This window comes from Labeo rohita, chromosome 13 (assembly GCF_022985175.1).
Source record: "Labeo rohita strain BAU-BD-2019 chromosome 13, IGBB_LRoh.1.0, whole genome shotgun sequence".
In the NCBI taxonomy this organism is placed as follows: domain Eukaryota; kingdom Metazoa; phylum Chordata; class Actinopteri; order Cypriniformes; family Cyprinidae; genus Labeo; species Labeo rohita.
The window spans coordinates 7,822,500-7,838,689 of NC_066881.1; the positions used below are offsets into that span (position 1 = coordinate 7,822,500).

The 16,190-nt window shown below is 36.6% G+C and overlaps 1 protein-coding gene across 1 annotated transcript in view; it reads right to left on the minus strand.

Moving 5' to 3' along the window:
• thada (THADA armadillo repeat containing) overlaps positions 1 to 16,190 on the minus strand; it is a 140,054-nt gene that overhangs the window by 51,865 nt on the left and 71,999 nt on the right. The window contains 1 exon segment of the mRNA XM_051126745.1: positions 1,636 to 1,804. Coding sequence (XP_050982702.1) covers positions 1,636 to 1,804 — 169 coding nt within the window.

The following is a 16,190-nucleotide window of genomic DNA, read 5'->3' on the forward strand; positions in this document are numbered from 1 at the left end:
GTTGTCAGGCCATATGTCAGCAAAAACTAATTTACCTGTCCTGTCAGCCGTTATACCGTGCTTGTAGCACGCACACTTCAATTGCACGCATATATGTTGTTGTATCAGGCCTGATACAATAGCATATATAAGGGCTGTTAGTTTAACGCGTTAATTCATTAGTTATGAAAAAATAATGCGATTAGATTCATTAGTTGGTTTAATTTGACTTAAATTAGAAGTTATTTTTTACAGTCTAATAAATGTTAAAATTGACAGCTCTGTTATACTGTAATGTTAAATGCTATATGATTAAATATTAGGGAAAATAATTATAAAAAACAAAAAACAAAAAAACATTGGTATCAGTGATACCTTCAGTCATAAGAATATTTAACAAATATTAAAAATAGACTCTTTATGTTGTTTCTACATTAATTTGAAGACTGAATGTGAAATTGCAATATAAAAGTATATTTAAAAATTTTAATGTTCCGTGGGATTCATCTTAATTTAGGAAAAAATGTGTGATTAATTAGTTAATTATAGACAGCACTAATATATATACACAAGAACAAACTGAAGCATCAGATGGCAGGCATTTCACATAAAGACTTTCAGAGAATTTCTCCTATTTCTGAATAAAATGCTGCATAAGACAGTTATCTGCCACCACCTGTCATCACAGCACCACCCACACAACATCCCTCACATGGACCTCAGCCATTCCTCACCGCAGTCGGATTCCCTACACATCTGCAGGAGCTTTGAGCAGATATATGACTGCCATGACAGGAAAGAACACCAAATCCAGCTCTTTCCTTACCCGAGCACATCTTCTTCCCAGCGCTCTACAGTTATGTCCGTCTCACACACGTATGCTAGGAAACTTTTTAAGTTTCATGTCCAGAAACCTGCTTCAGCATCAAAATTACAACATCTCACTGCCTCGGTCTACACTAACCTAAGCTTTTAGGTTTTATATTGATGCTTACTAAGCACTTGATTTTCCCTTTGAGGTTTAATAATGTGTGTCACATTCCTTAATGCAGTTCCATCTGCTTGTCTCCATCATTTTGGATGTTCCTTATAATTTACTCAGCCCCATGTCATCCAAAAAAAGTTCATGTCCTTTTTTCTTTGGTTTCTTTGAGGAAAACATTCCAGAATTTTTCTCCATATAGTGAACTTCAATGGGAATCAGAGTTGAAGGTTCAAATTGCAGTTTCACTGCAGCTTCAAATGGCGCTACACGCCAAGTAAAACAACAGTGACTGATGATTTTGAAGTTGGAGGAGAAAATGAGATGAAGTTGAACCACAGTACACAGATGAAGAACTAACACATTTTCCAATGTGATGACAGTTTCAAAAGATGAGACCTTTATTCCTCGGCTGGGATCGTCATTTTAAGATGAACCGAAACTGCAATTTGGACCTTCAACCTACTGGCCACCATTGAAGTTCACTATATGGAGAAAAATCCTGGAATGTTTTCCTCAAAAACCTTCATTTCTAATCAACTGAAGAAAGACAGACATGAACATCTTGGATGACATGGGGGTGAGTAAATTATCAGGATATTTTTATTCTGGAAGTGAACTAATCCTTTAATGGCTTGCTGTAGAGACCATGTGACTAGGTGGGATTTACACACCTGAAGCAGAGTTCCATGGATGTGGTTTTGTTGAAGTCCTGGTCCAGGTTCTTGAGGCAGCTCCTCCAGCAGATCCTGGATAGTGGAGGGAATTTGGGTCACCAGAACAAAAGGAACCAGGGCTCTCGCTGCCATTTCACGTGTGCGGTACACTGCAGAGCGACCACACCTACAAGAAAACCACAGGACAAGGGACAACAGGTTCACAATTTTATTTCAGCCACTTTATGAATTCTTCAACTCAGAGTAACTGCATGGAATGCAGAAATGAATTTTGATGGGGTTCTGGTGAAAGAGTGAGAAGTATTTTTGAAATTAAACTCTCTTTTAGAGATTATACAGTGCCTTGCAAAAGTATTCATACCCCTTCTTTATTTTTTTTTGTTTGTTTTTTTTCCACCACTCCTGAGCTAAATTTGAAGTGTCCCAGATAAGGGTATGATTACTTATGCAATGCAATCATTTAAGTTTTTTATTTTTAATAAATCTGCAAAGATGCTGTTTTTTGCTTTTCCATTATGGTGTATGGACTGTAGATTGATGTGGAAAAAAGTAATTTAAAGGGGATCATATGACGCATTTTCTTGTCTTCCTCTGTCTTCAGAGTGTTACAACCTGTTTGTGCATAATATCCTCATTTATAATAGGTTTTATCATTTTTCTCGTCGCACCGGGAAACGACATCAACATGGTAAGGGGCGAAACATTTCCATCACATGCTTGAGGTATTTGGCCAATCACAACGCATGGCCGGTCAGAGAACACCTTGCTTTTCAGAACGATGAGCTTTGTAAAAATTGAAGCGTTTCAGAAAGGCAGGGCAGAGAGGAGAAACAATAATGTACAGTATGTTGTGTTTTTGAACCCCAAACCGTATAAACACGTTGCATTACACCAAAATAATGCAGCAACATATCAAAATGTGAAAAAAAGGGGGGTATGAATACTTTCAAAAGGTACTGTAGCTGTGCACACTCAACCAAACAGAAAGTTTAAAAGAACTGCATTTATTGAAATTGATATTTTTTTTTGTAACAGCGTTGATATCTTTACTGTCACTTTGATCAATTTAATGCGTCCTTGCTGAATAAAAGCATTATTTTCTTTCCAAAAAAGAAAATCCTACTGACCCCAAACTTTTGAGCACTAGTGTACATGTACTGAAACTTTCTGTTTTGTAAAAAAAATTGATACATAGACACATTTATAGCTGTCTACAAAACCCATATCAAACATTTCAACATCAGCCTTTAGATCTAAGATCATGAATAACACAAATTCATTAGAGTGCATTCAAACTTTTACCGGTACTATATTTTATGCAAAAATATAATTTTATGGATTCCTGGAACGTTCACTGAACTCTTTTGGACTGGTAGTGGAGTGGGGGACGGGTTCTTGGTGATTTCATTTTCAAAGCGGCCCCCTGATGATTGAGACGACTGCTTTACAAGCACTAAATCAAAGACGCCTCTCCAAAGTTCTGGAAACTCCCCCCAAAGATGCTCCAGAGACATGAAATAGGGAATATCCATCCATCAAAAAGAGGGGGACAAGAAAAAAGAAAAAGAAAAACGATGTAGCGATCATGTTTGTAGATAAACGCATGGATATTCGACAGATGAACAGATAGAAACAAAAAATAAACCATAGCTAGACTTGCAAAGCTGTGATTGGGATCTGCTGACAGCAGATGGAAGCGAGCATGGAGGTATGAGTTCGTGTTAACATTCGCATTCTTTACCAGACCTAACCGCAGTTCGAGAACAGAGATCTGCTGACCTCAAACCATGAATGTCATATGGACTCTAAAGGGGGCATGTTAATCTGTACAATAACAACTTCTGCGGAGGTGAACTAAACCCATGTCATAACAAATTAAACATTAAGTTATATACAACTACTGTTCCTGGGAAAGAAACCACCTACAACATTTGACTATGATATATTGTGTACTTCTGCAACAAGGTAATTGTGAATAGTCAAGTTCCTTTTTCTACACCACCAGTGTTTCACTACCAAATTATATGAAACAGCTAGTTAATTTAACTTAACTAATATTAGAAAGTTGTCTTTAAAATCCATTTCAGGACACGTGAATTCCTGAACATAATGAATGATGGGATACATTTAGCCTCAAATAATACTCCAGGCTTTATTAGAGATTGTGGATTTTGTGTACTTCAGATATTCTACATAAAAGTTCAGTTTCTTGCACAAACCAATCGTTTCGCTTCATAAGACCTCAATATATCATCAGAAGTTGCCTGTATATGAGTTTTAAAGGGGCCATCGGATGCCCATTTTAGGGTCTTAATGAAAAGTCTATAGCATACTTTGTTTAAAACTTCTCAGTGGTAGTGTAAAAAAACACCCTTTTTACCTTGTCAAAATCAGCCCTGTTGAGAGCGAGCCATTCTATTGCATGTTGCTTTAAATGCTAATGAGCTCTGCTCACCTCGCCCCTTTCTACTGTGGGGTGACGAGTCGGTCTGTTTACTTTAGCCATGAAACTTGCTAACTAGCACATTATTAAGAAAGGTGATTTGCAAGGATGCATAAAAACCCTTATACCCACTTCTGCTGTAGGTGAAGCTGCATCACGAATGACTAGCGCGAACATGGACGCATTTATGTAGATGGCCGGGCACATTTCCTTCTAAACTGAATGTAATGTTAATCCTCTGCGTCTTCAGCGGCTCAGATGTCGGGCTACAATCATTATTACATCCAACAACAGAATACTTCAATCGCTCAATCTGAGACATTCTTGTCTTCCCCTGCACCAGAGTCGAGACAATGGCGGTTGGAGTTGGACTGTTCACAGCTCAATCAGGGCGGGTCTAAGGTAAGACAGTCATGTCAATCAACTATCGGGGGAAGCAACTTTTGTCGGTGTGATATCACATCGACAATCAGCTGAGAATGTCTTGATTTGAAAAAGAGGATATTTCTTATATGAAGATTACAAAAATACCACTGGGTGGATTTTTATCATAATAGGGTTGTTGTGTACACACACTGCCAAAACACATTTATGTTCAAACAACACGTAAAAGTGAGTTTTGCATCCAATGACCCCTTTAAGACTCTCAAATGCTGTTAGTCATTGACTTTTTACGGACCAAGGACCACAATTTCAGCTAAAAATCATCTTTACTGTTCTGCTGAAGAAAAAAGTGACCTAGGGTGGGTAAATAAACAACAAATCATCATTTTTGGATGAACTATCACTTTAAGGAGACCTAGCTTCTGCGCTTTTTAGTCGTGGGATATTATTGCAGACTTCCTGTTGTGAGCACACGCTCTCAAGTAGCCAAGACTGCAAATGTGGATATTGGGATAGGCCCAACAACTAAAGTAAGATATAACAGATATCTACATAATGCCTGTTTTGTAATGACATCTACATAACACCAGAATGTAATACAAAAATATACATATATTTTTCTAAGAATTAGATTAATCAAGGAGCCAAGTTCATTTGTCCATTACTGACATTTTAATAACCAAGCACTGAATTTGGGTTGCAACCAGACCGCAAAATGTCAAAGCATACATCTAAAAATAAATCCTGACAAATGGAGATTCATAAGTACTTTATGTTTCATAATGTAATGGTGACCAAATTAAGTCATGGAAAAAAAAAAAGTGGTGTCCCACCGTCTCACCAAAAGGCCAGTTAAGGGTTATTATTAATATTACATGGTACAAACATCTGTGCCATATCACCTCATCAAGAGTAAAGGGATAGTTCACCCAAAAATGAAAGTCCCGTCACCATTTCTTCACCCACAGGTTGTTCCAAACCTGTATGACTTTCTTTCTTCTTGGGAAGCAAATAACATGTCCACTGATTTCCACTGTATGGGCAAAAAAAAGACACTTAATTATTAATCATTAATTACTCACCCTTATGTCATTCCAAACCTGTAAGATCTTCGTTCATCTTCAGAACACAAATTAAGATATTTTTGATGAAATCCGAGAGTTTTCTGACCCTGCATAGACAGCAATGCAAATGACACATTCAAGGCCTAGAAAGGTAGTAAGGACATAAAGTTGTTATTTTTGTATTCTTCATGCACAAAAAGCATTATTCTCGTATCTTCAAAACATTATGGTTAAACCACTGATATGACATGAACTATTTTAATGATGTCCTTACTACATATGCAGGGTCAGAAAGCTCTGGGATTTTATCCAAAAGATCTTAAAGGAGAAGCCCACTTCCAAAACAAAGATTCACATATAATATACTCACCCCCTTGTTATCCAAGATGTTCGTGTCTTTCTTTCTTCAGTCATAAAGAAATTGTTTTTTGAGGAAAACATTTCTGCATTTTTCTCCATATAATGGACTGATATGGTGCCCTGATTTTAAATTTTCAAAAGGCATTTTTTTCATAAAAAAAAATACATTTTAATCTCAAACACTCATCTTGCCTTTCTCTCCCTGAACTCTGTGTATTATGGCTGGGAGAACATGAGACAGGAGTTTTTCGACATACCCTAACTGTCATGAACCAGGAAAAAAAAAAAAAAAAAACGGTTAAGGCAGAGTGAGACAAGATGAGCATTTGGCATTAAAAAGTATATAAACTGTATTATTTTTTTATTAAAATAACCGATCGTTGCACTACATAAGACACTTCTTTTTTGGCTGGGATTGTTTACAACCGCATTTGGGATCATTGGAAGCTGCATTTAAACTGCATTTTGGAAGAGAAAAATGCTGAAATGTTTTCCTCAAAAAACAATTTCTTTACGACTGAAAAAAGAAAGACATGAACGGATGACAAGGGGGTGAGTAAATTATTTGTAAATTGTTGTTCTGGAAGGGTGTTCTGAAGATAAACAAAGGTCTTACGGGCTTGGAAATATCCCATTAAGTAACTGGCCGAATGCTTGCTAACACATTCATAACTGGATGTAGGTTGAATCCTTGATCATTTTAATTTTAGGTCATGACATTTACATAAACGGCCACAAACAGGCAGGAGCCTGGGGATGTGTTATATGTAACCTGCTTAGTAGAAAGAAAGGGTGAGGCATGTCATAAGTAAGTAAACTATCACCTGCCACTAGTATTTGTGCTGTACAGACTGTACGCTCTAAACGAAACAGAAAAAACTGGAGATGCCAACAACAGCCTGGCAGACATGAACCTTCACCTGCTGTGTTACACACAGACATCCACATTAACCCACATGCCATACATGTTGCCTTCAGCAGTCACAGCATGACAACAGTCTACAGACACAGCCCGTTACATGATGCACACACAGAGACCTGTTTGCGGCTGCAAGAACTTTTTTTGTAAAGGGCGCTTGACCTTTTTTGCACTGGGTCGGTACTTCCACCTATGTCTCATGACTTTTCCAATGTGACTATGTAATGCGTAGTCAAGCTAGTGCAGGATGAGCATTTGTGGTTAAATAGTATATTGACTAATTTATTTATTTTTTCTTTAGAAAACCAATCGTTTCACTAGATAAGTCTGCAGTTAGGACCTTAAATCTGTTGATCCCCATCGAAGTCCACTACACTTAAAATAACCTGGCTGCCTTAAAATTTTAAGTTCAGTCAACTCAAAACAAAAGTTTATTCAACTTGAAATGTTAAATTATAATAAGTGACAACTTAGATCTTTGAGATGAATCAACTTAAAATTTTAAGGCAGCTGGTTTACTTACCCATCTGTTTAGTTTAGCAAACACAAATATCTAAGTTGTTACTTAGTACAACTTAACGTTTCAAGTTGACTAAACTTATTTCAGTTAACTGAACTTAAAATTTTAAGGCAGCAGGGTAACAAATTATTTTAAGCTGACTCAACAAATTGTGTTTTTTATTTTTTACAGTGTATATGGAGAAAAATCCTAGAATGTTTCCCTTAAAAACCTTAGGTTCTTTTTGACTAAAGAAAGAAAGACATGAACATCTTGGATCACATGGGGGTGAGTAAATTAAGACTTTATTAAATTACAGAGACCCTGTGGCCAGTGTAATATTAAAATCTTACTTCTTTTGTGTCACAGAAGAATGAAGGTCATACAGGTTTGGTGAATTACTCCTTTAATGTAAATAAAGAACTGAAGAACTCACTAAAATGCATAAACATCGCTACAGACCCATATTTCGATCTTATGACCGTTGAAGTCTGTACTGTTCCCCCTTTCTGGCCTCATATGTTAACTATCAGTGCTAATTTGTCCCATTAAAAGTCTTTTGAGAGGAAATGACAGTTTGGAAGGGTGTAATTTTAGAAACATAGCCGTCTGAGGCGAGTCATCTCCAGGGGGCTTTCTCAGCCTCGACCCGCCATTACGGCTCAAAGGCCATCTGGCTCTTATTAGGCACGGTGGTACAGTTTCCCTGAGTATGACTCGGCAGTCTACAAGCACCAAACAAACCTAATCTCGTTCTGCCTCCAAAGCAACAGGCTGAGACTGTGTTGGACAGCACCTGGCGCGAGCGCCATAACACATCTTGTTTATTCGAGTTCATCTGGCTCTTGAAGTGCACTGGAGAAATGAAATGAGAAAGAGTACATGCAGTTCCATCACACGCTCCAGAAAGCACATGAGTGTATAAACAACACTTGATTTTTTATGACCTGCACATTGCTGGACTATCCGCTTTAAACAAGCTTGAAGTCCACATGAAATCAGACATCATAACATTTTTTTTTTTTTTAAAGTAGTGACGTAACAGAAGAAGCGACATTTATTCTGTAATGGCTGAAAATAAAAATGTAGGACAAGAAGTTTGACTGTAAGAAAGGAGTGGTGTTTAACTGGACTAAATGTTCAGAATTCAAAATAGTTTTTAGTAATTACATAAAATATTAAAAGAATCATTCACCCAAAAATATAAATTCTGTCATTAATTACTCACCCTCATGTCGTTCCAAACCCATAAGACAAATTAAGATATTTTTGAGGAAACACAAAAGCTTTTTGACCCTTCATAGACAGCAACACAACTGATGTGTTCAAGGCCCAGAAAGGTAGCAAGGACATCGTTAAAATAGTCCATGTGACATCAGTGGTTCAACATAAATTTTATTAAGCTACAAGAATACTTTCTGTGCACAAAGAAAACAAAAATATTATTTTAACAATGTTCTTAGTAACTTTCTGGGTCTTGAATGTGTCAGTTGCGTTGCTGTCTATGCAGGGTCAGAAAGCTCTCAGATTTCATCAAAATATCTTAATTTGTGTTCTGAAGATGAACGAAGCTCTTACAGGTTTGGAACATCATGAGGGTGAGTAATTAATGACAGAACTTTCATTTTTGGGTGAACTATTAAAAAAAATATTTTACTTAATTGCCAAGGCAACATTTCTAAATACATTTAAGCTAAATCAAAGATATGGTAAAATTTTATTTTAGGGTTCTCACTATTACCTAATTGTTAACTAGCATGCACATTACCTAGCCTATTGACTGTTTATTAGTATTTATAAAGCCCATATTAATGGTTTCATAATTCTATGACCATATTTTAGATCCCGTAGTCCTAACCCATACCTAAACTTAACAAGCACCTTACTAACTATTAATAAGCAGCAAATTAAGAGTCTGAGGCAAATGTTATACTTTCTAGTTAGTTAATAGGGAGAATTGGTCCCCAAAACAAAGTGTGTCCCAAAATATTAACAAACAATCAAAAACTAAAACTAATTTAAAAAACAAAAAAAAAAAAAAAACAACAAAAAAAAAAAAACACAAATTATCAAAACTAAAAATGTAAAAACAAAAACTGAAACTATAAAAATAAACGGCATATTAAAATTGGAACATTGTAACATTTAGACAATGACTTTTAAACTACTGTGGAGCCTTTTTAAAATCTTGCCAGTGCTTTATCGAGGAGTGAGATCCAGAAGGGCTTAAGTGACATTTTGGGTGAAATGGCCAAAAATGATACAGGCATGGCCAAAAATATCGGCACCCTTGCAATTCTGTCAGAAAATGTAAATGTTCAATTTGCAAATGTTGTGGTATTCACGTGCTTATTGTTTTTGTTCGCACTGCAAAAATGAAATAATAAAATTTCACACAGAACTCAAAAATGGACCAGACAAAATTATTGATTATTGGCACCTTGTCAAAATGTTAAGAAATGGACCCTTTTCACAAGCCTGTTATGACACGTTTATGGGAGGGACGGTAAATTTGACATTGTTCTTTCCTCTGACTGTCGATATCAGTCTCCTTTGAGTGAAAGTCGTGAAAACACTATTGTGTAATTTTTCTTTTGCAATTTGAGCAAATGGGAATGCCAAAAATATATTTGTGGTACTCTCCCATTCACTGCTTTCGGAATTTACCCAATTATGACGGCTTCCGCTATGAGAAAACCGGATATGTGAGAAAAGTCCATAATTGCTTTTCAAGCATGTAATGCTCCTGTAATTTGTATTTAGACACACATGTGGCAAGTAACAGGTGTGGGCAATATAGTAATCACACTTGCAACCAGTTAAAATAAAGAAAAGTTGACTCAACCTTTGTTGTGTGTCACACTGAGCATGGAGAAAAGACAGAAGTGTAAAGAGCTGTCTGTAGATTTTAAAGAACAAATTGTGAAAAAACATGGACAATCTCAAAGCTCTCAAAGTCCATCTCCAGAGATCTTAATGTTTCTGTGTCCACTGCGCAATATCATCAAGAGGTTTACAGCCCATGGCACTGTAGCTAATCTCCCTGGATGTGGACGGAAGAGCAAAATTAATGAAAAATTACAACAAGGGATTGTTCGAATGGTGGATAAAAAACCCTGATTAACTTCCAAACAAATTCAAGCTGATCTGCAGACACAGGGTACAACAGTGACAAACTTATGTGACAAAACCACAATCGTTCTGGGAGAACGTACTGTGGACAGCTGAGAAAAGTAGAGCTTTTTGGTAAAGGACATCATGGCACTGTTTACTGAAAAAGAAATGAGGCCTTCAAAGAAAAGAACACAGACCCTACAGTCAAACATGGTGGAGGTTCAAAGATGTTTTGGGGTTGCTTTGCTGCTTCTGGCACTGGATGCCTTGACTGTGTGAATGGTATCATGAAATCTGATGATTACCAAAGATTTTTGGGGCTCAATGTAGTGGCCAGTGTCAGAAAGCTGCATTTCGACCAGAGGTCATGGGTCTTCCAGCAGGACAATGACCCGAAACACACTTCAAAAAGCACTCAGAAATAGTTACAAAGTGCTGGAGAGTCCTGAAATGGCCAGCAATGAGTCCAGATCTGAATCCCACAGAACACTTGTGGAGAGATCTCAAAACAGCAGTTGGGAGAAGACATCCTTCAAATCTGAATGACCTGGAGCAGTTTGCATAAGAAGAGTGGTCCAAAGTTCCAGCAGAGAAGTGTAAGAAACTCATTCATGATTACAGGAAGTGACTGATTTCAGTTATTTTTTCCAAAGGGGGTGCTACCAAATATTAAGTTAAGGGTGCCAATAATTTTGTCCAGCGCATTTTTTAGGTTCTGTGTGGATTTGTATCAGATTTGGCTTTTCCTTTCTGTTTTTTTGTGTTGTTCCAATGCAAAAAAAAAAAAAAATAAAAATAAAACAAACAAAACATGTGAGTATCAAAACATTTGCAACTGCAACAATTTTCTGAGAGAAGTGTTGCAAGAATCTGACAGAATTGCAAGGGTGCTGATATTTTTGGCCATGACTGTATAATCAAATGAAAGCTCTTGATGAGCTCCTTCAACTGGCAAATGCATACTGTCATCCATGAGTGTACAAATTTATATAATAAACGATTGAAATCAGTATTCAAAGTCAGATCAAACTATGGTACATTTTTGTTTTGGCCCTCCTGTAAAGTTGGTGAAATGTCACTTACGCCTTTCTGGTTCTCACCCCTCGTTATATAGCATTTTAAAGCACGGGAATGCAATCAAACACTTGACCAAATAGATAAATGTTAAAAAGCAAGCATGGAGGAAGAAATCTTTGAGTAGACACATGACTTTAAATTCCCTAACACGACTGTATTTTTGTTACACAGCGCACAGATTGCCTTTGTAAGCGACATCTCACTTAAAGGAGAAGTCCATTTCCAAAACAAAGATTCACATGTAATGTACTCACCCCCTTGTCATCCAAGATGTTCATGTCTTTCTTTCTTCAGTCGTAAAGAAATTGTTTTTTGAGGAAAACATTTCAGCATTTTTCTCCATATAATGGAATGCTATGGTGCCCCGATTTTGAACTTCCAAAATGCAGTTTAAATGCGGCTTCAATGCGGTCCTGTGAGAAGATACATCTCTGCCTGAGACCGACCAGGTGACTACTATGACTAGTCTTACAAAATAACATATATAGCATTACATTGATTGATTGATTGATTGATTGATTGATTGATGGATGGACGACTGGTCAAATTTAAATCCCAAAAATAAAACTGAGGGCGAGAGCCATTACCAACACAATCACTAGTACATTGTTCTAGTGTGGAAAGTGTTGGCTTTACAAACGGGATTCATTTCCTGTGATTCATATGCCAAACAACTATAATTATGCCATTTGTAGGTTGATTCCAGCATAAACTGTAAACACTGTGGCTTGTGACGCTACCCAAAACAGTGCTTAGTTTGTTCAAGCATCACAAACAGTTCGACATTTCCATTCGCCCACATCTTGATCCTGCATTTGACTAATCAATGGCCCCACCAAAATGAATGGTCCTGATCTGTACCAGAACGAGCTTCTCATCTTTTTCAGCTCTGTCTACTAAATACAATTTACCCAACTGTCACCTCAACAGCATAAACAACTCATTTATTTATAACCTAATTAGAACCCTAAATGGAGATCCACCACGTCTCAGTTGGGAACGCAAATTATTTCCATCTTGGATGACCAGTGGTGTGACATTCTGGATCTGGTACGCCCCTCATCCATATGTACCAGGCATGATCTACTATAGGTGCAAGCAATTTCCAGCCAACCGCGTACATATGTTCTGGACATGCCTGTGGCTGACAGACTTTTGGTCAAGGGTATTTGACACACTTAAGCAAGACCTCAACCCTTGTTTGGCATTTCCTCAAGATCAGACATGCCAGCTACAGCATGGAAATGAGATTACCATCATGTTAGCTACACACACTTGTCTTTTTTCCAAAATGGATTCATCATGCTATGCAAAAATCAATAAAAGTTTTGAAAGGAGGACAAACAGAAGCATTAGAATTGGGATGAGCCATGACTTCTCGGCCGGCAACTTGGTAAAAGTAAGAAAAAAAATATGGATTCTTAGGACAAAACTGCATCCTTTCTTCAATCCAATACAAACATTCACTCAGGTGTGACAACATTTTGATATGCAATGCCTACTTTTCACAACCAAATCAATTCCTGGTGAGAAAAAAAAAAAAAAAAAAAAAAAAAAAAAAAAAAATCAAGTTTTCCCTTATTGAGCATTGTTTATCTGGAGTAAAAGTGTGGAGAAACTAAAATGAAAGCTACTAAATGATTTTTTTTCTGCCACTAAAAAATAAAATAAAATAAAATAATTGCGACTTTTTTTCTTTTTCTTTTTTTTAATCCTGACATTTTTACTCAGAACTGTGAGATATATAACTAGCAATTGCAAGTCTGAATTCTGAGAAATAAACATGCAATTCTAAGAAATAAAGTGCCAATTATGAGAAATAAAGTCAGAATTGCAAGACATAAACTCAATTCAGAATTTTTTTCACAGAATTGTGAATTGCAATTGAAAGTTAAGCCTGTGAGATGTTTATATCTCTTGATTCTGAGAAAAAAAGTCAGGATTGCGAGATATAAACTTGCAATTGTGAGAAAAATTAACTCGCTATTCCAAGTTTGTATCTCACAATTCAGAGGAAAAAAGTCAGAATTACGAGTTTACATCTCACAATTTACTTTTTTTACACAATTTACATTTTAATACAAGTAAATAAATAATGATAAACAACACTGATTTTCAGTTGACATTATCCCAAGGCCAGATCAATTTAATAATTTAATAAAGTTTAACAAAAATTATGTTTAGGGCCCTATGAAATGTATTATTTTTTTCCTCACCATATGTTTTATTGTTATCAAATTCTGTGTTTTAGTATGTCTAATTATTTGAATGCATAAAAACAACTTAATTTATTCAAATTTATTCTTAAAATGGCTTTTTGCAATGTTTTTATTCCCCCCTCAGAAATTCCGTGTTGTGTATTTAAATTGTTCTGGTTATCATATGAAGGCATAAAACATTATTTTAACTTATGTTTTAAATATAAAATATTAAACAAAACTTTTTTTTATTTTTTTTATTTTTTGGGGGCAAACAAAGGGGATTTACTATTAAAATTAAAACATGGAAGAAATTCAATCCAGTCATTCACATAGAGACATGCAGAATTCATATTTAAAATATATTTTTTGTGGCTTAATATTTACAGTAGTCCATATCGCGATTTGATTCAAGTGCAATGACTTACTTTTGATTAATTCTTTTTTTAATTTTTAATTTAATTAATGATTTTTTTTCCAAAATGGATTTATCATTATGCATTATGCAAAATCACCATAATGTAACCACACAATCTAATCAATTTCCAGTGGATAAAAATTAAGTCCTGCCCTTTTCCTCACATCCAGTTTCTCATTAGTGTAGTAAAAAGTACTTGAAAATGCTATTTTATGACTTCAATGTGTTTAATGAGTTGTTTAATGTGCTACATCAACCATTTTATTCAGAGCTTGTGCACTTTAAAGTAGCCTTAAAAAAAAAAAAAAAAAAAAAATAAGACCTACCATGTTGCAAAAACCAGCTTGACCACCTAAATCTGTCATGACCTGGTTTTAGCAGCAGGGTTTCCTGACGCAGCTTTGATGCACATAATGTATACCCATGTTTGCTTAGTGTGTGATAATGTTAACAAATGGATTTCCACAAGTGCAAGATTCAGCCGAATTCAAATGCACCCATGTTTTCTTACACTCCGGCTAACAGAAAAGAGCTTGTTGCGGTAAAGCCTAACAAAGCCTTATTTCTCAAATATTTTGCAGAGCGGAGCTTAACAGATCTACTCCAACACAAAGACGAGGTTTTCAAGGCTTAGGCACACAACACAAATTCGCAGTCTGATCAGCAAATAGATCAGATCTCCAGGATTTATAACGGCGCAGACGACACTGTAGGCCTAATCTAATGAAAACAACTCTGAGAGAAGAATTAAACACTGATTGTGGAACAGAATCACAGTCTACTCAGGTAACTAATCATGGGTTGTCTCGTATGTCAACCGGCACAATAATTAACAACACAGATTCCTCGAGTGTTTTGCCGAGAGCCTGTGTTGTTGTAAAGAGGGGCCTGATCAACACCGGACACCCAGACACACACAAATACACGCCTAGGGGAGAGGAGGGGGATGTGGAAGCCAAAACCAAGCTATATTTAACATCATCTACATGTGGGCTTCATTTCAGTGAATGGGCCTGCATACCTCCACTGACAAAAACCAGGCAGACCTCAATCCTCCAGTCTCTTAACCCTTGCGTCCCTGTACCGAGAAAGCCCGAACTTCGCTTGCTTGGATCGTTTTATTAATCTGAAGGTCTGACCCTCCTGTCATTTCCTGATTGTGGGGAAAATCCATGTATAATTTCAAGATACAACAAGGTTTTACTGATCAGGTGGACTTCCTGAAACAAATGCAGAACTTAGACTTTCGCTGATACGTGGCCATGTGGTTTGAGTCTGTTTTTTATGGTGGCACTGATCAATCAGAGTGTATGCGAGTCGTGAGCTTGATCTGTTTCTCTCTGTTCTCTGTTATCTGTGTTCCAGACCCGAGGCCTTGAACCGGTCCTTTCTCCAGCCCGTCCACACCTCTGCTCCGCTCCAGATGTCTGTAGCGCACACACATGGGCTCATAACACAGTTATGACATTATACAGGCCCTGACACACAAACAATGATCCTAGGCTTTCAAAATTTGATTAAATACATGTTTAACATTATTAAAGCCATAATGTCATAAAAATCAGGGTGTTGTAAGTGTCCTGATATCATAAAGTTACATTAAATGGATAAGTGGAATGGAAGTAATCAGTTAAACTGCCGACCGTTCTTCAGAAAAAATCCTTCAGGTCACACAAATTCTTTGTTTTTTTAGTCTTCTTGTGTATTTGAATCATTTCCAACAATGACTGTGTGATTCTGTGATCCATCTTTTCACACTGAGGAGACCTGAGGGACTCAACTATTACAGAAAGTTCAAATGCTTTTGAGAAAACTTTTTGTGAAAACTTTTGAACAGAAGGAAGATGTGTACATTTTTCTTATTTGGCCTAAATATCATATTTTTTCATTTAGTACTGCCCTTCAGAAGCTACAGAAGATACTTGATGCTTCCCAGAAGACGAAATAAGTTAAATTTATCCTGATCTTCAAATTCAAAAAGTTTCCCCCCCCCCCGACTCTTAACGCATTGTGTTTCCTTCTGGAGCATCAGTGAGTGTTTGAACCTTCTGTAATAGTTGCATATGAGTCCCTCAG